The 25,894-nt window shown below is 43.3% G+C and overlaps 1 protein-coding gene across 1 annotated transcript in view; it reads left to right on the top strand.

The window, feature by feature from the left end:
• The first annotated feature begins 6,163 nt into the window (after positions 1 to 6,163).
• The window catches only part of CEMIP (cell migration inducing hyaluronidase 1), a 50,540-nt gene continuing 30,809 nt past the window's right edge, over positions 6,164 to 25,894 (top strand). Inside the window, exons 1-10 of the mRNA XM_066558617.1 lie at positions 6,164 to 6,239; positions 9,115 to 9,267; positions 9,925 to 10,063; positions 10,844 to 11,080; positions 11,451 to 11,630; positions 15,529 to 15,599; positions 16,323 to 16,418; positions 17,045 to 17,166; positions 19,339 to 19,480; positions 20,300 to 20,491. Coding sequence (XP_066414714.1) covers positions 6,164 to 6,239; positions 9,115 to 9,267; positions 9,925 to 10,063; positions 10,844 to 11,080; positions 11,451 to 11,630; positions 15,529 to 15,599; positions 16,323 to 16,418; positions 17,045 to 17,166; positions 19,339 to 19,480; positions 20,300 to 20,491 — 1,408 coding nt within the window. The remainder of the gene's footprint in view (positions 6,240 to 9,114; positions 9,268 to 9,924; positions 10,064 to 10,843; positions 11,081 to 11,450; positions 11,631 to 15,528; positions 15,600 to 16,322; positions 16,419 to 17,044; positions 17,167 to 19,338; positions 19,481 to 20,299; positions 20,492 to 25,894) is intronic.

Genomic DNA, 25,894 nt, shown 5'->3' with positions numbered 1-25,894 from the left:
TGTTTTGTTGGCCAGACTTCTGCTCCCTGGTGAGTGATTGCTCTGGCATCCATGTGCTGGCCAGCTGACTTGTGCCTCTGAGTGGGGACTGAATGCCTTGGATGGGAAACTTGCCTCCATCACACCCATTCTGCCATGGTTCTGGGATGTAGGCTGAGAGGACACCCAGAAGGTTTACAGGCAGAAAAGGAAACCCATCCCCACACCAGGTGGGAGAGGTGAGAGTTGGGTTTGGCTGGGAAGAGGTCCTGGCTTGGCAGAAAGTGTGGAGAAATCAGTGATGCTGCCCATTAAAGGTAAGATAAATCATGATGCAAGGGACATCATGGGAAAGAGAATGGTACAATAGCCTGAGCAGCTGGCACTGACCCTCTGGGGAGATCCCTGAAGTCTTTTGGAACTCCTATTAATACCTAATTGTTGTGATTTCTGATGCTGCACAGGGGGAAAAAAGCAAGATATTTTTGGCTGGTAAGCATAAGCCCAGCACTGGAACAAGTACTCACAGAGCAAGCTTTTAGCTTCTGGGAGATTTATTTGATAATCTGTGACATGTCCAGACCCTGGATCCCAATAAAACTTTGCAGAGCTCTAACCCCAGGCTGAGACTAAACAATTGGCAAAGGAAGAGCCTGGTGAAGGAAGGAGAGGAATGTGCCTAAACCTCTGAAAAATCTCTATTCCTCCTCCCGCCCCAGAAGGAGAGCAAATGGCAAATGTCCTGGAGAGGAAGGCGTGGAGTCGTGGCGAGCCAGATGCAAACAGTGAAGTACCACAAAAGCAAAAAGAAAAATATTTACATCCTGATGCAGTTATTTGGGTAGTTAAAAGCAGCAGTTTGAAGAGGATTCAGGATGCTGTGATCCTCTTCAGCCACAGCACTCACTTTCCTTGCCTTGGGAGGGAGAAAGCCCTCTGACCAGGGGCGCTCTGCAGAGGGTACTGTTCCTCCAGGGACTGCAGGGACATCCAAGGGGATGTGTTCAGAGGCTGCTGCTAGCTTGGCACACACCAGGAGCCTGTGGGAATGAAGCTGTGGGGTAAGTGCTGCATGGGTGTTGTGTTGGAAGGAAGCTGCCCTGTTCCTCCTGGGATTTCCTGAGGATATCCAAACACTGTGCTGGAGCCCACAGGGACTGTGTGTGTCCTTGTGGGCTCACAGCTAATCCAGGTGTGTCCAGCACATCCCGTTCAGTCGGGGTATGTGGCCATTCTGGTCATCCCCAGAGCATTTCTGCATTTCTGGCATCCCCTGGAAGCACGAGCTTGGCTGGCAGCAGGCACAGCAGAGTCAGTGCACCCTGAGCCTCAGCAAATGGGGCTCAGCTCTCCACTGCTTTGGTGCTTTGAAAACTTCATGTGGTGGAGGAGGGTTGAATTCAGTGAAATGCTGAGCACTTCGAAAGCATGTGAAACTGAGAGTCAGCCTCAGATGGGTGGAGTGATGGGAATTGCAAATGATTTTATTTAAACAGAGCCAAAAATTGCTTCCTTTCCTCTTCAAAGTCAGTAAGCCTTAAAAAAAAAAAAAAGAGTAAATTCTTAAAAAAAGTATAGCTTTAAAACCCCTACTTTTCCCCTTTTATTTCTGTCTCAAAATAGTTTGCCAATATTACAACAAATTAGCAAACACCTTCTTTTTCTTTAATTTATTCATTGTAAAAATTTCCTCTAACTCCTGCTTCTCATTCAGAATCTATTTTTATGGACATTAGGAACCAAGGAATTTGCAGTGATGTTTATACAGAATATGTGAGCAGAACCTTCTTGTTGGGAAAGTTATTAGATAAATTTATAAGAAACCAAGGTTCACTGGGAAAACAGTCAGAATGTTGCTTTTGACTCCAGTATTGATTCATTGAGAATTAAAGTCTGTTCCTGAGTTTAATCCTCCTCCTCTTGCTAGTAAAAACGAGCAGCTGATGTGTGGGTGGCAAGCAGAAGAAAAAGATGTGGAGCAGAGGCAGCTATGCTCTGCCATGCTCTGGGACTGAACAGCATTTCCATTAGCAATCCCCAGAAATTCGTGTGTTTATTTTCTGAAGGCTTTGGCTGTGCCTGCGGCTGGGTGTGTGAAAATCCCCTCTGTATGTCACTGTAGCAAGGGCTGGCATGTTCTCAGGTCAGAAAAGCAAATGTGCACCTCAAATCCATCTTCCCAGTGGGGGCTAAAATGCGAAATTCCACGAGCAGGGCGAGGGGACCTGCTGCCATGCAGTGTCAGCAAGAAGGGAGCAGAGGCGTTAATTCAACAGCTCCTCCCTCTCTCAGGATCAGCTTCCAAATCGATGTTGGCCTCCCTGCATATGCATGAGGAAAGATGCAGCAAGGCTTCAGACCAGAAACTGCTGCAGCCTCAGCATCAGGGGTGGCTGTGGGAGGGTCTGGGCTTGGAGCACCACGGCCCTGGCACTGACCCCTCAGGGTCTCTGAGAGCATCTCCCTTGCAGAGGGGCCCCTGGGCCACTTTAGTGTCTGCTGGGAGTTCACTCCCCATCATGTAAAAGGCTTTTTTTCCCTGTGAGCATTCCCTGTTCTCTGGGGATGGTGCTGGATCCCTGCTTTGCCCCCATGCAGGTTGGTGGTCTCTTTCACTGGGCAGTAGCAGCAACAGGAGCCACATGGTTTGCTGCCCCTGTTTGACATCTTTTTCAGGAGACATCAGGTAGCTGCTGCTTTTTTCCAGTCCTTGCCTCATTTTTTAATGGTTTGTGAATGATCCCATTACGCCCTGCTTGACAAAATGAAAGGAGAAGCCTCCAGCAGATGCTGAAGGTGCATCCTCCAAAGAGTGTCAGTTCAGTCTTAAAAAGCACTTCTAAACACCCAGTATTGGGGGTAACTTAAAAAAATTTTGTTGCCAGGTTTGGGTGGTTGGTCCAGAGTTGTGCAAGGGGGCGAGTCACGGTGGGTGTTTCTGAATGACCCAAAGCTCTGCTCTGACCCTTCAGATTCAGGGTGTCTGTGTGACCCCACCATGTGAGGATCCAGCTTCCTCAGAGCATTTCTTCACTGTTTTGTTCTCGGAATTGTCCTCAGTGTGTTGCCTCCAGCACTAAAGCCGTGGGCAGGGTGGTGGAAGGGATTCCTCTGCACTGTGCTTTCTAGTACAGCATCGCTGCTGACACCTGGTAGCAGCCAGCTGAGGACTGATGGTTTCCTGCATCTACTTTTAGCATTGTCTGCTGCTATTGTTCACTTTTTGGAAAGGTTCAGCAGCTGGGAATCATTTCAGAGAGTCTGCCTTGCCAGATCCAAGGATATGAGTCCCACTTGCCATTGCCAGGCAGCTTTTAATGGCTAGATATAAAAGCTTTTCTCGCCCAAGAGAGAAGTCCCAGATGGTATTTGAGGAAGGCTGGAGATGTGAGGCTTAGGCAGCCACTTGCATAGCCCTTGTGCTGTGAGAGCCCCAGTCTGCAGGGAGATTTGTTGACACTGGTGGTTACATCAGAGCTGGAGCCTGCTCAAGGATGCGTGGCTGCATCCCCTGGGCTCCCATTGCTGAGCCAGGGAAGCGCTGCCTGGCAGGAGATAACTGCTCCTGAGCCTGCTCCTGCACCACAGGGACCAGGGCAGTCACTATCTCTTCCTCCTCTCATACTGAACAATCAAACCAGACACGCCACTGCTTGGACCCAGTATTTGGGAAAGATGCTGAATGGAGAGGTTTGGAAGGAAAATTCCTGAGATTATCCTCCGAGCAGCGTTTTTCCAGCCTGGTGTTAGTCAGAGCTGAATCAGAGGAGTCAGATCCTCTTGGCCCTCTTGGCTTCCAGCCTTTCCAAGGCAAGTGCCAGTTAATACTAACACTGCAATGAACTCGGAATCAAACACCCTGCCTCAGTCACAAAATAAGCAGGAGATTCTTTGGGCTGGGGCAGATCAGACACTGTGAAAACATCGGAGCCCTGGCACACAGCTGATGCCTCTGAAAATGACATGTCTTCCCAGTGTCTGATTGCTTGTTTTGAGCTCTGCTGATGAAGATGGATGCAATCAGAGAAGCAGTCCCTGGTGAGCAACAAGGGATATAAAATCAGAAGCCATTTTCCACAACCTGATGGTGAGTACTGTGCAGTTCCTGGCTCTAAAGAGAGCAAAGGCTGAGAAATTACTTGATGTAGTTTCCTACTAGTTTGCTACAGGTCTGTATCACAGGTAAGGTTTCAAAAAAGCTCCTTTGAGGTTTTAATGGGCCAGAACAAAAACATTTCTTTGCTACCTACACAGCAATAGGTGAGCAAATGCATGCCACTGTCAGAAAAACAGTCCCTTCTTTTTATTCCTGTGAAACCTTATATCATCTGAGTATATTTTATGACCAAAACCTCACTGGTTGGAATCTGGCTTTATAGAGCACTAACACATAGTTGTGTGCACACTGTGAGAAATGCTGCTCCTCTGCAATGACCATCCTGTGGTATTGCCTCTTGTTTAGTTCTTCCTCAATCATTCCAGCAGAGCCTAATGACTGGGTCTGCAGATCAGGCTGTGCAATAATCACTAATAAATCCTGGCATTTTAATGGTGACTGCTGTACTTTGGGTGTACCTCTAATAATGTTTCTTTGAAAGAGCTCTGGCTTATCCAAAGCTGGTGGTGAATGCTGTTAAAATGTCAGACACGTGCAGCCCGGCTCTGGCACAAATTCCATGGCGACGGCGCTGCTCTCTGATAATGTGCATCATTCAAAGTTATAGCACTGCTAAGTGCATTCCTCTCTTCCACTGCTCTCTAACAGCATTTCAGCACCTGATAGACTCTACCAAGCCCTGAGACTATGCTGTTTCCAGAGCTCAGGGCTGTCAAATACACTACACCAAAGCAAACAAATATTTCCCTGGCAAAATATTTCCTGTAAAATCTGGTCCTGGTGCTATTTTTACTGCAATCATTGGATTACATGTGTTTTGAACCTGTCATTGTACTTTGAGCTGTGACACCTTTTATGAACCGCACAGATGTGTTTTACATATACACTACAAAATTTGCTCCATAATAAATCCTGGCTTCTTTCATCCTTTTTCTTGTGTTTTTGTTGTTGCTTTTGTTGTTGTTTAACAAGTGACATGAAAAATAGCATTTGTTTTTGCCCTAAAGGAATTGGGGTACCCTGGAATTGTTTTTCAGTGGTTTTTTTTTTTTTTTTGTGTTGAACTAAACTGTGTGATGCATACATTTATCCAGTTTCAGCAGTGGGATGTGACATGACAGCTACAAAAAAATGTCTTTGATATTCCCCAGACACTGGCTTATATGATAAAACCTAAAGACTCCAAGGACTACATGTGAATTTTAAACAGTGCCTTATGAGTACAGAAGGGGTGTCCTTGCCTCCCTGTGAATACACATGTCAATAAATTGTCATGAGCCCGGGGCAGAGCTGCAGAATCAATCACTGGAGACCAGAGACAATCACATTAATTCTAACTTTGACTTTCATGACACTGCTTGTTTGTTTTTGCTGGGGGTTGGCTACGGAAGAAACAAAAACAACATTAGGTAGACTGGTTTCAAAAGCAGCTTTTGGTTTCTGCAAGAAAATTCTGAGCTGGCACACTAAACAGACAATATTTTCTTAGATCTGAAATCTAAGAAACTGCATGCTTCAGGTTGGAAGTGTGAGTACAGTTTATCTGGGGGTTACACAGAACACCACTGCCTAAAATGTGTGGGTATTTCTGGGGGAGAGAGGTGCCACTGAAAGGTTACTCCACGAAAATTTGTCACTCTGCAAACGCCTTCTCTGTTGTGTTTCATTACTTTCTAGCACACGTGAATATGCAGCCCTAGAGAGGCCTGACACTGGATGTGTTTATGCCACATTCCTAAGGCGTTTTTGGTTACAGCTGGTGGCTGCTCTCTGAGTGTCTATTTGGATTCCCGAGTGGGTTGATCCTAAACCAAACAAAGGGTGAGGAGCTGCCCATGGCTCCTTGCTCTGTTCAGGCTGGTCCTGAATCAGTGCAAAGGTGTTTTCAGCCATTGAGCTGAACGGGAGTGGATGTGGTCTGGCATAAAACTGGATTTAACCTCTTCTTCTTTCTTTATATATTTTTTTTTTTTTTTTGTGCAGTGAATGAGCTGAGAAAAAAAAGTGACATTTTCCTGATATTCTTTTTTCACAGTTATCCATAGAGAGAATTGAAGATCCTGAAAAATGGCTCTACCTACCTCCAAGTGTCTGGCTGGAAGTTTGGGGTTTTTTCTGTTTGTAGTCTCTTCAGTAAGCACAGGTAAGTTTTCTTGCCATGGGGAAAAAGGGTATGGTTTGTAATGCTTTTTTAAATAGGTTTAAATTGATCAGCTTTTAACTCTTTGTATAAAAAGAGTCAAGGAAAGAGTGAAAAAACTGAGGAGAAAAGCAGTTTTCTGGTGTGCCAATTTACCCAGCCAAGGGCAGCTGGAGTGTCAAAGACTAAAACTTCTGAGCAGGTGAAAGTACCCTCAGCAATGCCTCAGACTCTGCCACACATCCCTAAACCAAACACAAACCCAACAAACTGCCACAAAGAAATAGCAAAAGAAACCTCAGGTCTAATAGCTGTGGCTGAGGGAGGTGAAAGCGAGCATTCTCCTGCATTCCTCAAGCCCAGATGTGGAGAGCAAAAAGCTCTGACCTGGGACGTCCCTGTCCCTTGGGTTTTGTCTCCTCCAAGCTGTTTTTTTACTAAGCATTTTAGGGAAGGGGGAAAGGGGAGCTTGATTTACATATTCTATGTACAGCTAGTTTGGAGGGTTGTATTTGTTTGGAACAAAGAGCCCATATGCCCAACACTGCAGCTGCATGGAGCAACCTCTCATTGTCGTGCTCAGGCCCTTTTGGTCAAGAAGCCAACATTCAGTTAATTCCTTGTGCTGGGTTAGAACTTTCACTTTTATTTAAAAAATGACAATGAAGGCAGTAATCAAGCTGTCAAGGTAACTGGACCAGCTGGCAGAAGATGCTCAGCCTGATGGTGTCATTGGCACAGCAGATGCTGGTGATGTGCAAAGTTCCTGCTACAAATTGGTTAATGAAATTGGGAATTTGGGTCCTCTGCTTCTGGCTTGTTGGCTTTTGCTGTTTGTCATCCCAAACATCAGCCTAAATTCCTCTTGATTTCCCCTTAGGCTTCCCTGTGTGCCTCTCTGTTTCAAAATAATGAGTCTGGGGGCACAAGCCATCTTTTGAGACTGTAGGAAGCTCCTTGCATAGTCAAGTAAATGAAAAAATGAATAAGATTTTTATCCTTTACATTTGAATTGGTTAATTAAGGTATAATTGATAAATGATGCATTTACATTTGAGTTGATTCTCTTGGTTTTATATCACTTCTCATGATGAGCAAATTTTTTCTATTATCCTTATTCTCAGGGAAATAACAGATTTATTTTTTTTAATTGTTGTCAGTGTGTATTGCAGTTATATTTGAACATCTATTTACAATGCAAGCCCCATTCCATGTCTGAAATATTTATCTTTTCTAACTTTTATTAATTCTGTGTGGCTTCTGGTAGGAACCCAGAAACACCTCCTCATTTTTCTCAATTACTGTAAATCAGAGGGAGTGCCTCTGACATTATTAATGCAATTCCAGCTTCCAGCTGGCACAGTGGTATCAAAATCAGCTACTGGATGTTTATCTGTATCTGACTTGCTGCCTGGTAGATTATTGTCCCTCTCTGATTTACTTCATGTATATGGGGAAAGTCTTCAGAGAGACAGGTCTATGCAGCCCACATGAAACATCCCTCACTCACCTTGAAAATTGATATTTATTGGGGCTCTGGAGTCTTTAAACCCATGGCTGGTCCAATTCTATTGTTTTCTTAAGATATGAAGCTGGTGGAGGAATGTGAAGGGAAACTGAATGCAGATGGACAGATTTTGATTTGGTTGCAGTGGAATTATGTCCTTCAAGTTCCACAGTAGCAGCACAAAACAACTGCCAGTTGACTGCACCAGTAGCAGAAAATGTTTCCTTGCTTGGATTCACATCACTGTCCTTTCCATTACCTGGAGGCATTAGTACCTGTGGGTCAAAACCCACCCAACTTTTCTATGCCAAGTTCCAGAGACATAACTCTGCTGAGGTCAAGGTGTTTATCCCATGCCCATCATCACTGATTTGTTGGTCCTGTGCTTTCCTCCATGGTGTTTTTGTTTAAAGGGATAAAAATTGTAGAGCTGGTGAGAACTCCCAGCCCTTTCTGAAGGCAAAGGACTCATTGTTCAAACTTCCACTGACCTCAGCTTCCTGGGATTAGAAAGGGTTCTACCCTCAGAAAATATGCATCACACTTGAGACTCTCACTCACAGTTTTGTTGATTACAGTAAGACATATCATATTTGTTGATTAGAGGCTCACATATCAACTGAAGTTTTACCAGGGAAATATTTTATCTGAAATAAATATTTGCAACATGAGACTCCTGCATGTGGTATGAGAGCTGTTCAGACTAACACGTCATGGCAGCCCATCATCAAATTGGTGTGTGGAGACTGCACATGTGTGATCCCAAAGTGAATGAATCCTCATTGCTTCTGCCTGGAAAAGCTCACAAACCCAGGCACACTTGTGAGGTTCCTGTTGCTCTCTGTTGCTGGATGTACTGGTAATTGCTTGGTCCTTGGTGTTTCCATGTTAGTTTGATCTCTTTTTCTTTCTATCTCCAGTGAAAATATATAATGCAAACATATTTTAGCATTTTTATATTAAACAAAGCAGGTTTTTGGGGGCCTTTTTAAAGGTAGCAGTTTTATCCTTTTATCAACAGCTTCCCTGGGCTTTGTGTATAGATGGTATGAACAGAGATACATGTCACTTCAGGAAGGGCTCAGTGAAAGTGCCTTTTCAGTAGTTTTCTAGAAACTGCATCCCCTGCAAGGCTCCTTTGCATTGGGTTTTTCCATTCTTCCAGAAAACAGAAAACCATAGAGCTGAAGCTGTTGTTTGTTTTCTTTTGGTCGTGACCCACATGTGCCCTGGTGCACTGAGGTACTGCTGTGCTCCGGGGAGTCAGCCAAGAGGCTGATGCTGAATGATACTGTAAAGATGCCCAGGTGCAGAGCTTCCTGTCTCCCTCCCAACAAACACTGATTGTCCTCTCTCTCCATCTTTGCCCAGCAGAAGCAGCTGTCACATGTCCTGACAGAGAGCCTGAGTTAGAAGTGTGGAACCCAGGTCACAACGAAGAAAACCGCGTTGAAATCCGCAACGGCAGGAAGGTGCTGCTCTCTTCTTCTGCAACTGTGCACTCCATCCACATCACTGATGGAGGTAAAACCTGCTGCTCCAAGGCTGCCTGCACCCTGCTCTCCACTGAGACTGTTTAAATCCCTGTGGATTGTGCTGGGAGAGCTTCTTGCTTTTTGCTGAGAAGTGGGTGGCAACTGGGCAAACACAGCTTTACCTCAGTACAGGGCTGGGTGGTAGCTGAGGTGCTGAGATTCTTTAGCCATTGTACCTGGGCTAATTTCTGTCCTGTCTGGAGAATTTACATGAGTAGCTCAGTGTAATGATCAGTTCTACTTCTGCAATCTGCTTCAAAAACATTTTTTTTACCAAACCACTGGCCCAATAGCATCACACCACAGTAGTTGTGTTATCAGGGCCTCAGGACAGGGCAGATGCTTATGTCCCTCTTTGCCTCCAAGGACAGAGCCATAGTGTTGCTGGCATGAATAGCTTCCATTCATCTTAACTCCCAGTTTTGAATTAGTCCTCTTCCATGTAAATCTTATTGGCACTCTTCAGGACCTGGACTGAATAAAAACCAATGTTTTCAGGAATTGTATTGAGAGCTGTTTTGGGGTGTATGAAGAGAATTTTTCAAAAACTGAGACGTCAGCTCAGCATTGGGTTTAGCACAGTGATACCACAACCTCACAAGAACTGCTGGGTGATAAAGCAAATGTCATAACCTTCTCTATTTAGGAAAACTGGTGATCAAAGATGATGCGCAGCCCATCATTCTGCGTACAAGACACATACTCATTGAAAATGATGGAGAGCTGCACATTGGCAGTGAGCTGTGCCCTTACCAAGGCAATGTGGTTATCATCCTATATGGGCGGTACGTATGCATGATAAAATACTACCTTAGAACCTTCTGGCATCTCTCTTCCACGTCGGGGAATGAAAATGTTCCTTAAAATTGCATGTTCTCAGGTATACTTATCATCAGCACTCTGTGAAAAGTTCAGTAACTTTTTAAACAATTTAAATGGTCAACAAAAATTGATGCAGGTTTGGGATTTTTTTCTCTTCTACTGGGATATGAGCACTGGGGTGTTTGGGCATGCTAGAGAATCAGCATGCACCTTCCCACAACTCAAACTGATTTTCCAGAATAGGCTTAAAACCTGAGGAGTTATTTTTGTCTGAAAGTTCTCCTCTCTAAACCTCCTTTCTTTCTGTATGGGAATTGTGAGCTGAAGGATAATACATTTGTCTTGCAGATTGGTACAGGATCTCTTAAAATTTCAAGGATGCTAAATTAACATTTAATAACCACTGGACCTCTTAGCTCCTGGCTAGGGTCTTGCCTGCCTCCAGAATTCAAAACACAGAAATCCCATTCAGTCTGGTATCCAGGCTTCCTCTGGCTTGGATATAATGAATAAAGCATGTATAAGCTATGTTCCAGATTGCTTTTAGTCCTTGGTAGCTGCTACTATTTTTAATATAATTGATTTTCTGTACAATGGGGGCAGCTCCTGATTCTTGGAATACCTGAAAGAAATGCACAGCAAACTTTGAACCTTCTCTCCTTGGGTCTTGGCAGCACAAGGAGAGAGGTTCCTTGACTCAGAACAAACCCAAACCTGGTCCCTTTCCTCCCTTCCTGCTTCAGAGCTGATGACGGCACCCAGCCAAATCCTTACTTTGGACAGAAGTACCTTGGAGTCAGCAAAGGTGGCACTCTTGAGATCCATGGAAAGAAAAAGCTCTCCTGGACTTTCCTAAACAAGACTCTCCATCCTGGTGGCATGGAAGAAGGTGGATATTACTTCGAGAGGAGCTGGGGCCACCGGGGTGTCATTGTCCATGTCATTGACCCAAAGACAGGGGCAGTTGTCCATTCCGATCGGTGAGTGACCCTCTGGCTGCCTGGATGTGAGGATCTTGGGGGGCAGGCTGGGGACAGCATCTCAGCAAACTCAAGCACACACATTTCAGCATCTTGTTCAAATGGGTGTGTAATTGCATGTCTGTACAATTCCTCCTGGAGCAGCCATCTCCAAAACCACAGAGTGAGCAGTGTTATACCTTGCAGTTTGTCAATTAGAGTTTCATCAATTTGGTTTAACAGACACCCTGCTAGACAAGTGCTTTTGCAGCAGGGTAATATTACAGTGAGCAGTACAAAAGAGTTCTTTCTTTATAGCACTTGCTTTTCAGTGCATAAAGGTGTGGTGATTGCTGCAGTAAATGTTTATGGGTGTTTTTGATCATTTCAGGTTTGATACCTACAGAGCAAAAGAGGAAAGTGTCCGCCTGGCTCAGTATTTGGGGAGAGTTGCAAATGGCATGATCCTGTCGGTCGCAGTGAATGATGAAGGATCCAGAAACTTGGATGACTTGGCCAGGAAAGCAATGACCAAACTGGGCAGCAAGCATTTCCTCCACCTTGGGTTTAGGTATGTGCCAGTCCTGCCAGTTCTCCCAGCACAGAGGCTTTATTATGTTCCTGAGATGTCCAAATAGTTCCACTCTTTCAAAGTCACAAAGTTCTTTCACATGGGAAAAAAAAAATAAAAAAAGAGGGAAACATCTCAATGTGCAGTTTTAGCAGTTAATTGGATAGTTTCAGATGCACTCAGAGTCTATATTGGGTATTTTTATTAGCAGATTGAGGAATAGCATATGATTCACATTAAAAAAGATGGTTTTCCAAGACATTGTTCCCACAGGTTGCTTATTCCAATTTATTTTCAAGCCATCCCCCAAAGATTTAAGAAGCATATTCATACACACACAGAGGATTAGATGGGCTGAGCATTAAGGAGGGTACAATAATTGCTGTGCAGCCCTGGCTACATACAGACACACATACAGCACATTCCTCAGCTTGTCCAATACAGGTTTGGGGACTTGTGCAGCACAGAAATTTAGCAAACATGGATTTATGGTGTGGACTGTAAATACTTCTGTGGCCAAAACAGTGTCTGTGTTGGCACACAGACTGTTGAGAATATTTGCTATTTACCCAACTGTAGCCATTATATTTTTTGTGTTTATCTCAATTTATGTAGGCTTTTTTTTATGAGGCACTAAGAGAGTGTCTGCAGAACACACACACAGACACAAAATCTGCCTTGTAGGGAGAAGTGTTTCAATACAGGAGTTTGTGGAAAGAGACATCTGTCAGCTGGGCACACACAGATGGAGCAAGATCTGGGGTGGTTGATGAAGAGGTTGTGTCAAAACTTACAGGGGCTCCTGGGCACCAGACAACACATTTCAAAGAATCAACAAGGAGGGCAGAAATGGTCTCCAAAACCAGGCTATCTCCATCACTGCAATTCTTGCTCTCAAATCTAGACCCCATATTATAGTCCAGTAGCCTGCTGGGTTTTTTTTCAAATGCTGGAATTAGGGAAATAGAATGTGACTTTTGAACATTACACTTTTTTCCCCCAGTGATGCTACAGGAAGGAATTGATGGGTTTTGCACATGTTTATAAAAGTAAATTGCACTTGGTTTTTTTAGGCTGCTGTGGTGTTTTAATGCGAGCTTCTCATCATTTTGCCATCAATGTTTATAATGGAAATACTGCAGAAATTCATCCATGGAAGTGTGACTTTCAGTGTTGCTATTGTTTGCAGTCAAAAGGCTAATCCTTGCCATGCTGTTATCTGAAATACCACAAAATTGCATTCCATGAATTATAGAGACATGTGGATAAATAATGAAGTAGTAATTGGCCAACACTGTCTTCCACCAGCATACTGGTGTGTGGAAAAATATCTGGTGCATTATTTAAAATAACATATTTTTAGGAGTGTTCTCAGAGTTTAAGTTCATCAGTTCTCAAAAACCACATTGTCTGGATGGCAGCTGGGACCTGACTTAGAAAAGCAGTTTGATGGCACAGTGGAGCACAGGCAGCTTTAGGTGTATCCAAGCTTTTCCTCCAAAGCAAATTGAACTTCCCTTTCAGTGTAACAAGATTTAGATATAGTGGTTTACATTTCAGGTACATCTATAACTATGAATTAGGATGTATGCACTTGACAGGTGCTTTTGGAAAGTTTTTTTTAGTATCTTAGAAAAAATTGTTCGGAATGAGAAAATTACACACATGTGTACGCATTTTACCCTCTGTGGCCATGGCAGGCTCTGACTGAGGAGAGCAGATGGATTTTTATTTCTAACACTCCTGTCACCACTCACTGCCCAGCACTGGGGTTTGCTGGCTGCTCCTGCTGAATCCTGGCTGTCAAATCTCAGCTCCTGAGGATGGCTGGGGCTGGCCATGGGCACCCCTGGGAGAAGACGAGTGCAATTCAGTCATAGATTGTGTTGGTTTCTGGATGGGGTGTTGGTGGGGGTTAATGGGCAAATTCCTGTCCATCTCCACTTGCTCAGTGTTCAACCAGATTGCAAAGTTGTGCAACTCCCCCTTGCTGTAGCAGAGCCGATGCACAATGCTGATTTATTCAGAAATGTTTCTGTGCTCCTGGAATCTCTTTTAATCCCTATTTGCTGAGTCCAGAACATTCATTAGGAATGAAAGGAAAATCTTGCATTCCTCTCCTATTGTTTTCCTTCTGAAAAGTGTGTTTACTCTTTCAGTGTGAGCTATTTTTTCCCCTTTTACTAATAAATGAAGAGAAAGCCTTTTTGCACTTGATGACACAGTTATTCTCTTTGGAATTCCACACAAATATCTGCTGCTTGGCTCTGGACTTCCTGGTCGCTTCATTTCATACAGCCCAAACAGATTGCATGTGTCCTTATGTGTCAGGGTTGAACGACTTTAAAACTATTTTTAGTGGCAAAATAACAGGGAGAAACAAGTATTTTAACACATGAAATGGGGCCAAACCTTGAGCTGCAGAAGTGAATAACTCCTTATTCTTTTAATTTTTTTTTCTTATTTTTGAGGCACTATAATATTTTGTCATTTGTTTCAAAATTGGTTTACCAAATTAATAATAATAACAAAAAAATCTATCCTGAGTGCTGAGTGATAAAGTGTCCTTCCTGCTCCCATCCCCCTGCTCTCCCTGGATGGAGATCACAGCCTGTCAGTGCCTCAGCAATTGGCACAAAGGCAAATTTTCCAGCAGGAGCATCTGGCTCGCTGGCAGGCTCCTGAGGCAGTGGTGCTGGCAGCTCCCACCCAGCCTGGCCAGGGCTGGGGCTGAGGATGCTGCTGGGACAGTGTCCCCTGAGCAGCCGTGTCCACCAGGGCCACGGCACAGCCTGGGCTGCACCAGAGCTCACCCCAAGCCTGCCCCTGCTGCGCCCAGAGCAGCAAATCCCAGCAAGTCCCAGCTCGTGATTTGGGTGTGTTTCAGTGGCTCTCTGTCAATGTCTGCATGTGTTTTATTCTGGAGTTCCAGACCAGAGTGGTTTGGAACTTCACTTGCACCAATGTAAGGTGACCTGCAAGACTCTTGATGCAATTGAAATGACCAGATATTTATAACTATAGAGACATGACCTAATCCATGGGAGTTTTTGGTAATTCAGGACGGTCTCCCTACCACCCTAAAAGCATATTTTTTATTCTCTTATTCATTAGGAGCAGATATGCCTGAACTACCTCTACTTTGAAGATAAAAAATCCCCCCGACCCCTCCTAATTGGGTTCAGCCCCAAGGTTGGGAGGCACTTTAGTCCCTGTCTCCATTGTTTTCTCATCCTCCAGGGTGGCTGATAGCTATTGAACCCACTTGATCAAAAACCATCAGATGATAATGAACTGAATTCTGACTTGGGATCAGGTTTGAATAGACAATTCAGAGCTGTAAACCTTTATCCTTGTTCAATGTTCAATGTTCAAAGAAGGAAACCAGATATGCAGAGACTATCTAAGAATTTTTACTGTCCTTTGCCAGCCAGTCTGTCTATTAGAAATTCTCATGGGTCATTCCAAAGACAATTGTCATATACAAGGTTTCAGCTTGAGCTAAATTTATTTAAGCAGAAGTGGCTTCTTTTCATATTCTTCAGTGTATACACATGTACACACACAGAGAGGATTTATTTTCAGGCTCCCCAAGGAGTTGCCAGTGTCTCTTGGGTCTGTCATACACAAGTTTCTTCAAACATTCATTTAAAAAACAAACACACTTGTTACAGGCATGTTTTAAGTGGGGATTTGTCTTCAAATTTGCTTCTCTTCTGATATATTTACTGAAGAAATATAGAGTGTTAAGATAATATTAATTTTAACTACTCTGCCTGTGACACTAATGACACTGTTTTGGATGTGGTGCCTCTGAGAAATTTAGGAACATAGGGCTATAAGACATATGCATCTCATACTTGACATTACTTGATCATTTCTCATTTTCATTTTCCAGGCACCCATGGAGTTTTATTACCATTAAAGGAAATCCCTCCTCTTCTGTTGAAGACCACATTGAATATCAAGGTACTTATGCACAAAATGCTGTCTTGACGTGATGTCTGGGAGTTACTGGAGTTATAGCTGAGATTAATTTGGCCAATGGTGTTTTTACTTCCCACTGCATTACATCAAAGCTATGAGCAATTGGTGCTTTGACACATTTAATTGAATGCTCTCTTTATATATTGCATCTTCCCACTGATGCATCTGAAGCAGCTGAGTGAGGGATAGCTTAGGTTATCCAAACCTTTAGATAAAAGGTGAGATCCTGCACCAGTGTAAATCCATGGAACTTCACTGAGCTCAGACACTGCCTCTCTTAAGACACAAGTTCACACCAGCTGAAATTTTAATTAGTGTATCCTGAATCAGTAGCCTCAAGTCCTCCTGTGAAACCATTTTCTTGCAAGCTGAACACTGTTGAGTCTCTGTCTTCTCATGACATGAATAACACAGCTTGCTACAACATTAAATCAAAATAGAAATATATGACAAATAACTGTGGGCTTTATCCTCTTGATTTTTGAAAGCTTTTCTTCCTCATTATCCATGCAGTTACAAAAGTGTCTGAAGCCTCATTCCAAGATTAGTAAATTTTTCTGGAATTTGTGCAGGGCTAATTTTGAATAATGTAGTCAAAGTATGCAAATAAGCACAATATTTTCAGTTCTTACTCTTATTAATTGTATTCAATGATTTTTCCAATTGATTTCAATGATTCTACCAATGTTTTGGGTTTTTTAACAGGTCACAAAGGCTCAGCTGTGGCCAAAGTATTCAAACTATTCAAAGCTGAGAATGGAGAACATTTTAACGTCTCTTCAACGAGCGAGTGGGTTCAAGGTGAGGGGTCTGTGGGCTATTTCACTCGGTGCTAGACAGCTGACAAATAGGGTGAATCATCCTTTTTCCTGCAATCCTTTTCCATTTGGGAAGAGTGGACTTGCTAGCTGCTATTTATGTCGTCACTAAACCAACTAATGAACACTCACAGATTCTTCCCCCAGTTGTCTCTAGGACCCTCTGAATAATTGGGATCCTTTTTCCTCTTCTGAACTGGGTATGAAATTCCATCTCCTATGGTCTCAGAGATCACACACAACCTCTTCTTTTCACTGCACAGTCATCTTGTCCATGTTTCAGACAACACACAGTAGCTGGTGCAACTTGATCTGAAGATCAGAGAGGGCAGCTAAGGCAGACACAGATCCAAAATCTGTATCTATTAATAATGCTTACAGTGAACATGCCAATTATGAAGCTTTTAATAACTCTGCTCTTCCCTGGCTGGTTGCACTTCACAGCATCATTAAAAGTGGCTGACAGACTGGCAGGAAGAGGCATGAATCAGATCATCAGTGAAGAAACTTGTGAATGATATCTGAGATCATATTTATGCTTCGTGCATTTTTGCTGCACTCATTAAGCTTGACTTTCAAATGACTATACTTGTTTGCACTTGTCTCCAGATGTAGAATGGACAGAGTGGTTTGAGAAGCCTGACAAGGCAAGATCTAAGGACATGGAGAAGCTGTCTGACTTCAAAGCTGCTCATCCTGACAAAATCTGCAGGCAGCCCATTGACATCCAGGTAGGCAGGCTTACCACTTGCTTTAGAGAGGCAAGTCTTCTTTGGACTGGCACTGAACCCCAAAAATAATTCTGCTTGTCAGTAATTTTTGTTTCTAAATAAAATACACCAATTATTTTACCACTCTAATACAGAACCAATAAGATCTCGTATACAGTCTCGTATTGTTCTGGGACAAATTTGATAGAATTGAGTTCCTCTCAGTAAATTCCAGCTCCTGGCATGAAAAGGTGTACAGATGGGTCATGGACAGCACAGATGCTATCATGAAATATGTGGTTCCCTGCAGGAAGATTAAAAGGAGCAGGCACATGAAAATTTCAAAGGTTTTAAATGGTCTTGGAATAGACCCTACCTTAAAAATTAATCACAAAATGCAACAAGATAGTGCAACTACCAGCTGTAGCAGGTTGTCAAAAATATTGGTGAGCTTTCAGCCATTTCTTGGAACCAATTGTTTTATCTCTGTGGAAAGAAATTTAAATTCTATTTGGAGCTAAGCATTATAATTATGCCATCAGGCCAGCACGTCTAAGGAACACTGAGATACCTTTTGTGACACTGCAAAAAACCTCTTTAAGGACAAAAAAGCCTAGCGAGAAATGAGGATTTTTTTTTGTATATAAAATACCTGGTAAAAATACTGGTAAAAATACTATAGCAGAAGCATTGCCTAGAAAAAGACAATAAAATCCTTCACATCTGTGTGAGGCTGAGCCCAAGGTTCCTGTGTGCTCTCAGCCAGTGGAGTTGTTCTTATTTGCAAGAATGTGGCTATTGAAGTAAATGGGAATGCTGACTGTATGAGTGAAAGTTTCCAGGGCTAGATGTTATAAAGGATCTCTCTTGAACAGAAAGGAAAAAACTGCCCTATAATTTTTGGCCAGGTCTTACCAAATCCACATTCATTTCTGCTTCCATATACGTGCATTAGAAGTGACAACTCAGTTCAAAACAGGGGTCAGATGTTTATGATGCATCCCCTTCTAGAATGCATGTTAAAACAGAAAGAAGATATTCTTCTGCTCTAGAAACAAACCTTTTTTCCCCTCTTCTGTGAAATAAGTTGTTTTTTTTCTTTCTTCCCCCATGTATATTAAAAGCGAGACATTTTTCAGTTTATCCTGCAGATCTTAGGGCAAATCCTTAGGTACTGTAATCTGGTGCTGCTCATTGCTTTTAAAAAGCTACACTGATTTATAGCAGCTGGCCTGCCCCAGCTCTGGAACATGGGAGAAGATTGAAGATATGATGATGATAATAACAGCAGAACAGCACAGCCAGAGGCACATTCCTCCAGCTGATGGTGCTAATCCCACACACGGCAGCAGGGGTGGTTTCATTAATAAGGAAAGCCTGCATGAGTGAGAGGATGAGGATCAGACCCTTCATTGAAAGATGGCTTTTCTCCTGGTGTCTTGTCAAAACGCACGTGGTATTTGGATTGCCCCATGCAATGCACCACATTTTTGTGAAAGGGTCGAGAGAAATGCAAGCTCTGGAGGCAGAATGTGAAATTTGACATGACCCTGAGACATTGCCCCAGCAGGAACAGCAGAGAGGTTTCATATCTCACTGCTTCTTGGCATGATACAGCCTTTTTTCCCAAGGCAGCTCTACAGGCTGGTACTTGCCTGTGAGAAAAGGGCATTTTCTCCTTGTTTCTTTTGGAACAGGCAGCAGTGTTGCAGCACCCTTGGGGTTTTTTTGAGAGACTGATCCATGCAATGGAGAAATAAAACCCCTAGCCCCTTTCCTCTGCAAGGTTCAGCCAGAGCTTTGCCACAAGCAATGGAATGAGAGCAGTGCAAAGGCTTGAAGCCATGAGTTCATCCAGGTGCGAACATCCGTGTTCAACGTTTCCATCTGCCCTCAAACCAGTGGCAAGAGAAAATCCAGGGCACTGAAACAGCTGTTTGTGAAGCTCCCAAACTCCTCCCAAACAGCCCATGGTCTCATATAGACACAGGAAAAGGTGTGCACCTCAGCAGTGGCTGTGTGTGAGCAGCAGCTGGAAATGCTGCCTGGAGAGCCCAGTCACAGGGATTTGCTAGGCAGTGCTTGTGCCACCACCCAAAACAAAGCAAAGGCCTCTTCTGATGGCTCACATGTTTTGGTGAAATCCCTTTACCTCCCAGCAGCCCCTGAGTTGTAATTCCATCCCTTTTCCAGGCGATGACTCTTGATGGAGCAGATTTAACCGTGGAGGTTTTCTACAAGAGCGGCCACGATTACCAATTCCTGTGCCACGGCAAGGACCAGACAGGAGAGGGCTGCCACAACTACAGAGTCAGGTTCCTGTGTGGCAAATCTGGTATGTGCCCCATCACTGAAAGCCAGAACAGAGAACAGCAGAAATCCTGTCCTCCCACGATTGGCTCCTTCTTGGTGTCACAACAACTTCTGTAATTTTTCCAAGCTAAAGCTTTGGGCTGGGCTATGGACACGAACTCAGATAGAACGGCCGAAGATTTAAATCAGGAAAAATTCCTGAGCACTAACAGAAGCAGCATGGTGGTTTTTCAAATACCCAGCAAGGCTGTGAGAAATATTTGACAAGTTCTTTCCTGTGAATTCCTTGTCTTTTGCAAACACATTTTGAGATGAGGTAGGATTAGTCAATCAGAACCTGTGAAGACAACAGGGTTTGAAACTGTCATTTTGTAGTTAATCATTCCAACACCGCTGTCCTTACCCTGGTCATTAGGGTCATTAGAACTTTTGGTGATGGCAGGAAAAGAAGGGTGGCAGACTGTTGTTTTGCTGGAAAAAACCATCATTAGGTTAGAGACCACTTGGCTGCTGTAAACAACAGCACCCAACGCCCACAAGAGCTGCCGCTAAGTGGGTGTGGTGAGAATGAACCACTGAGAGCTGCATTTAAATTTATCCTGGTGTTAGTGGAAAATCCACCTGCCTGCAACTGAAGAAAAATACTTTCCTGTTTTCTTGCTTGCCAAGCCAAAGCTAGTAAAAAACCTGTTTGAAGGAGTTAACTTTTTTTTTCTTTTTAACATGAGAAAATAATAATTTTTGGTGGCACTCCAAGGAGGGGTGGGGGGGAAAAAGGAAAGAGCAAGCTTTTTTTGATGAGATTGACTGAATTTACCACCCTTGCATTTTGGGTTTTCAGTGAAACCGAAGCTGACGGTGACTGTTGACACCAACGTGAACAGCACAATCCTGAACCTGGCGGATGATGTGAGCTCCTGGAGACCTGGGGACAGGCTGGTGGTGGCCAGCACTGACTACTCCATGTACCAGGCAGAGGAGTTCCAGGTGCTGCCCTGCAGAACCTGCAAGCCCACCCAGGTCAAGGTAGCAGGTGAGCTGCTTCATCTTCTCACTCTGGCATCACAGTTCACAAATTCTGTCCTTCGCACTCAGGTGACTGCAAGAAGAACTGAAAAATGTTGAAAGACACCTGAATTTGATGGCTGGTTGTTAGATGCTTTTGGGATACATAACTTTCATGCTTGAAAACAATCTAATTTGATTTTGGTTCCTTTCTGCCTTCCTTTTTCATAGCTGACTGCATTTTTGTCCCCAAGCATGCTATTGAGTGGGTGAATTCACTTAAGAGGAACAGATATAGGTTATGTATTTGAGATTTGCAATAACTGCATTTGAAACACCACTTCCTAGAAAGCAGATGAGCACAGCTGATGGGAAGAGGGAGCTAGGGCAGGAGCAGACTGTGAGACACTGTAAGGCTATGAAGTAATTTCCAGCTGGCTGCTTTCCTAAGTTCTATTTAACAAGAGCTGTAATCTTACATTTTAGAAATACTGTTTTGTACTACTGAAGGTACTATTTCCAATTTACTGTGTCTCCAGAGAGTATTGCTTAGAGGTGATGTATTAACCAAACATTTCTGGCAGGCAGTGAGTTTTCCTGAGCCTCTGCACTGGGGAGATGGAGTGCAGGGTGCTGCCAGAGCCTGCCTGAGAAGGAGGAGGGGGAGCCTTTGTAGAGCCCCAGCATTTTCCTCTTGTAGGTGACCAGCTCAAATGCAAAACAAATTGCTTTTGATTAATGGATTTTGTAGTCCAATGATTGTAGAATGGCCTCTGGACACAGAATCCAATTAAGAAGCATAACTATGATGAAGCACAGACTATTACCAGCATAAGCATAAAACTGAAATCCAGAGTGGGAGATCTAATCTTCACTTCAGTCTATGAAGTTGTCTTTCCCTTCTAGAACCTTGTTTTGGCATACTGATAAGCAGAGCATGGAAATACCACATGAACTGCCCCTTATCTGAATAGATGAGGATTATTTTGGTTCTATAATTTACAAAAGCAAACATTATTTTACAGTGTACAAGTCTGTAGTAGACGAGGCTGTCTTTCAGAGGCAGCATCTGCCTGGTGGTAAATCATGCCTGTGACTTTATCTTTGCTTGCATGCTGGCTGTTGCTCCAGGCAGAGATCTTGTCTGCATTTACAGTAAGACCTTTCTGAGAAGCCATGAGGGCGCTTGGAACATCCAATGCACCAGGGAGTTGACTTGGTTCTCTGAAATGAACCACTTCAGCATTATCTCTGATGCAACTTCTTCTGGAAGGTACCAGCACACTTCCTTTGGCAGCTGTCTCCCCACAGAGCTTTGGCCATCCATTGTTGGAGATGTGCATTAGGCCAAGAAAAATGTTATTCACAGTCTTATGACTTCAAATGTCTAGTGCTTTCAAAGAAGATGCATTTCCAAGCTGAATATTTTTCTTGAGCAACTTTTGAGCTGTTGGGCTCAGACTGGTATGATACAAGTCACATCATGAAGATGGTCTTGGAAGATTGCCAGTTAAGATAAGGATGGTGTAGGAGTCCTGGGCTTCCCATAATCTGATGGATCTGTGGAATTCATGTAGTTGCATTCATCTTCTGCAACAAGGTTAGTTTAAGGAAACAAATAATGGGTTAAAAACAACAAAAAAGTTCATGTGAATTTCAAGTAAAGAAGCAGTGGAAACACTTGTTAAAGCAATTGTGCTCTTGGTCTCCAATTTCTCTTTAGGAGAATTAGGACATTCCTTTTATTACCACAAATGACATGAATACCAGGGCCAAAGTCTCTCCTCTCTTATATCCAAGCAACACTATTGACGTCAATGGGATTTCACTGATTTATAAATCAAGGAAAAATTTAGTCCAATTATAAAAATCACTTCCAACTTTCTTGTAACAAAAACACATTCACACTAGAAAACAAAATAATCTGCCTGAATCTAGGTTCAGTCTAGCTGAAATAAAAGCTGGCAAGGCTGAGATGTCCCCTGCCTTTAGGGGCCAGGAGGTCCCTGAGCTGCTCTGTGCCTGGCCATGGTGCCACTTCATCCACTGCCCTGTGCCATGACAGGTAATTAGCCAGAATAGGGACCACTGATGGCCCCTGGTCTTAGCACAGGTGTAATTGGGTGTAGAATAACATTAATCATAAATGTCTTCCTGCCTTTTGCTGTGGAGGAAGGCAAGATTGCTTTGCTCCTTCTGAGAAAAGCCTTCCACACATACATTTATACACAAGATCTCAGAGGGGTGTCATTTGTAATAAGTGAAAAGGCTTAATTTTCCTAAGAGGTTTAGTTTAGCAGCTAAGAACTCCAAAAGTTTGCCCTTTGAAAGACAAATGATAAAACCATTCCTACCCATGATGATTTATTTCCCTTTTAATCTTTATTTTTCTCCTTTCTATTTATTTTTAAAATGAAACGTAAATGTCAGATCTGAACTACTTAAGAGCCTCTTTGTTATAAAAAAAGGCAGAAAACCTCTGCTTTGTGGACAGCCAGTTTGGTGTGGCAGCCACATGGCATACCAAGGTTTAATATCATTTATACTCTCATAATTTAATGGTACTTTAATAGTCTTGGTTTAGCATATTGTGCCAAAAAAGTCAAACTCATTAGTTAGCTCATGTCCTATTTATATTTGATACTTCCTGCTGAAACTCATACTTTCTTTACTGGCTAGAACTGGGTTGATTAGAGCTTTTCAAAAGAACTTAAGGGAGTTAATACTCAGTTGCCATCAGTTTCTAGGAGGATTTAGTTATTTAACTATGGACATCTGCAAGTCTCAGTGTAGAAAGTGAGGGAGGGCACACATGCTCTGATCTTTTGCACTTTTTACTGGAGTAACTGCCCTAATGTACAGACTGTGTCTCCCATGGGTAAGTGTGGTTTGCATGAGGACCCAGATCTGCAGGTCCAGCTCCCAGATGGTCACTCCCTTAAATGGAGCTTTTCCCTCCACTTGCTCTCTTTGTTTAACTCTTTTTTTCACTCGTAATTTTTTGTGCCTAGATTGTTTTCACTGTGGGAACAGATTAAAAGTGTTTGATCTTCCAACTTCACAAGGTTTGGGGAGGGACAACAGTGCAGGGCAAAGGGAGGGAGGAGGGAGGGAGGAAGGAAGGAAGGGTTGTGTTGTTATGATAGAACTGGATAGTAGGAAAGATCAAGTATTTTGTCTAGTTTCTCTGGGAAACCAGTCTTATCTTCATCTTGGTTGCTCTGTATGAAGTTTCTCCTAATGCTGATAAGTTTCACCATGGAACAGAAATGATGAAGTGCTCTTTTGTGCTCCTATATGCTCTTGATAAAGGATGAAAAAACTATTCGTGCCTGGCATAATTACTCCAATTATCCCACATACTGGGGAACCTATGAATTCAAGCACACATCTCTTAAATCCTGCTTATTGGGTTGCAAATATTAGAGAGATAAGGAGTTTACTGTGATCTTGTTCATGCAGAGAACTTTGAATTAGAAGTATAAATACGTAGTTATCTCACAAATTCACAACCTGTGTCAGCATTCATCTGGTGCTGAAAGGATGGGAGAATTTACTCCACTATCAAAATTCAGATATTTTTAGAGATTTAGGTTGTTCTGTTTGGAAGTTGGCATCATTTTGGTTGGAACTTGACAAAAGCTCTTTTTTTAAGGCACCCCTGGTGTTTGAGGGCAGGGCAGGAAATCTTGTGAAATTGTCATTTCCAACAGTCTTTCAGAGCTCCTTCTACCTTGGGGCATTGCCTGGGAGCTGAGCTGACAGAATCTAATTCAGGTTGACATAGATGTTCATAAGGGTAGAGTTTGTGCCTGATTGCTGTTATGTCTATTTGCTGAAAACTCAATTTTCCATGTAAAAGTTATGAATTGGAGGAATATTTATTGATTAGGACATCAGGTTGTGCTGTGTGACTCAAGGAGCCAGCCAGCTCACCCAAACCATGCTGAGTTACAGGCCTGTGGCTTAGGGATGCAACAGCAAACCCCAGCAAGATAATTCAGAATGATGAGGATTTGAAAGATGCCAGTGTGAACATTTGTTTGTTATTAAATATAAGCCATAGGGGCATTACCACCAGTGATGACAAGTGCTTGGCAAAAATGATAAATCTGTCAGATCTGGGCTGGCATCTGCAATGAGTTGAACTGACATTAAAGATGCCTTGAAGGATTCACTGTCACTGGATTGTGGGTTGAACAGACAAATTGTGTTTAGCATTTCCCTTAAAAACTTGATTAGGAAACCTCAAAAGACTATGAGGTACTGGGTCTTATCCCTAGAGAGCTCAAAGGAGAAGAAAAGACACTTTAGAGAAAAAAAAAATACTCCAGGAGAATCTCAGCTTTACTTTATCTTCACCAAATCCAGACCTTCAAGTGCTGGTTTCACTTCTCAAAGGGAGATTTAGCAGTTTGGGCCATTTAGAGCCAAGGGATTTAGGAATGCATGAGTGTACCTGGGAGGGTTTTCTGAGAGATCTAACTCACCAGATCTGAGCACTCTTCCAGATTCGCAGCAGTTGAAATAGTTTCAAAATCCCACCCTTCCCAGGTTTGATAAGGCCCAGGACCCAGGTTTTATGGCTGGCTTCACATGTGGCAGGTTTTCCTTTGTACCATTTGCTTTGAATTGCTTTGTTGACATAAGCATGCCCTTGCTGAATGGATCATCTATGTTTATTTTAATGTGTATTTCCTTTTAATAATTACCTTATCCTTACCAACAACTGACTTCAATAGTCACTGCATTGAGTAATAAGCACAGGAATGTGCTCATATTTTGCTGAGTCAAGACTTCCACCAGGCAAGCCCACATATTAAGGAAGTTTTCCCTGTAAATTTAGGTTGTGCTAACTGAGGCACTGCTATGACACATGCAGCAGCACAGCCAGGAGCTTTTCCTGTGGGTCTGTGGTGGGGAGATGTGATCTGTGTCACTGCAAGGCTGTGTTTGGTTTAGATTACAGCATGGCACAAGGCTGGCAGGGCAGTCTCTGGCCATGAGGGATGCAGCAAACCCTCACCCAAAGCAGGAGAAGGTGAATCAGTGGCCTCAGGGCCTGTTGGTGGTTGGGAAATCACAGCACTGCCTTTGATGCTGAAGCAGCAACACATCCCTCCCACTTTCAAGGCACAGGGTTGCCTTTTTAGCATCAAACCACTACAGTGCCCATTTCCAAACCCCTGGCTGGGGTTTGCCCTTGGTCAGTGCTCAGGGTCTCAGATATCCTGGCTGGTCTCTGGGAAGGCTCCATGTGCCAGCTGGGAGCAGCAGCCAAACTTCAGACTTGTAGCTCTGTAGAGTGAGATGGTGTGAACTCCCTGAACTCACCACAGAGCAGACTCTTCTGTGGGTTTTCTCCCTGCCCACCACCAAACATGCCCCTGGCAGTGCCACATGTCTGTAAATGCCCCTCACAGTGCTCCAG

This window comes from Molothrus aeneus, chromosome 13 (assembly GCF_037042795.1).
Source record: "Molothrus aeneus isolate 106 chromosome 13, BPBGC_Maene_1.0, whole genome shotgun sequence".
NCBI lineage: Eukaryota > Metazoa > Chordata > Aves > Passeriformes > Icteridae > Molothrus > Molothrus aeneus.
This window is presented reverse-complemented; position numbering and strand designations above follow the sequence as displayed.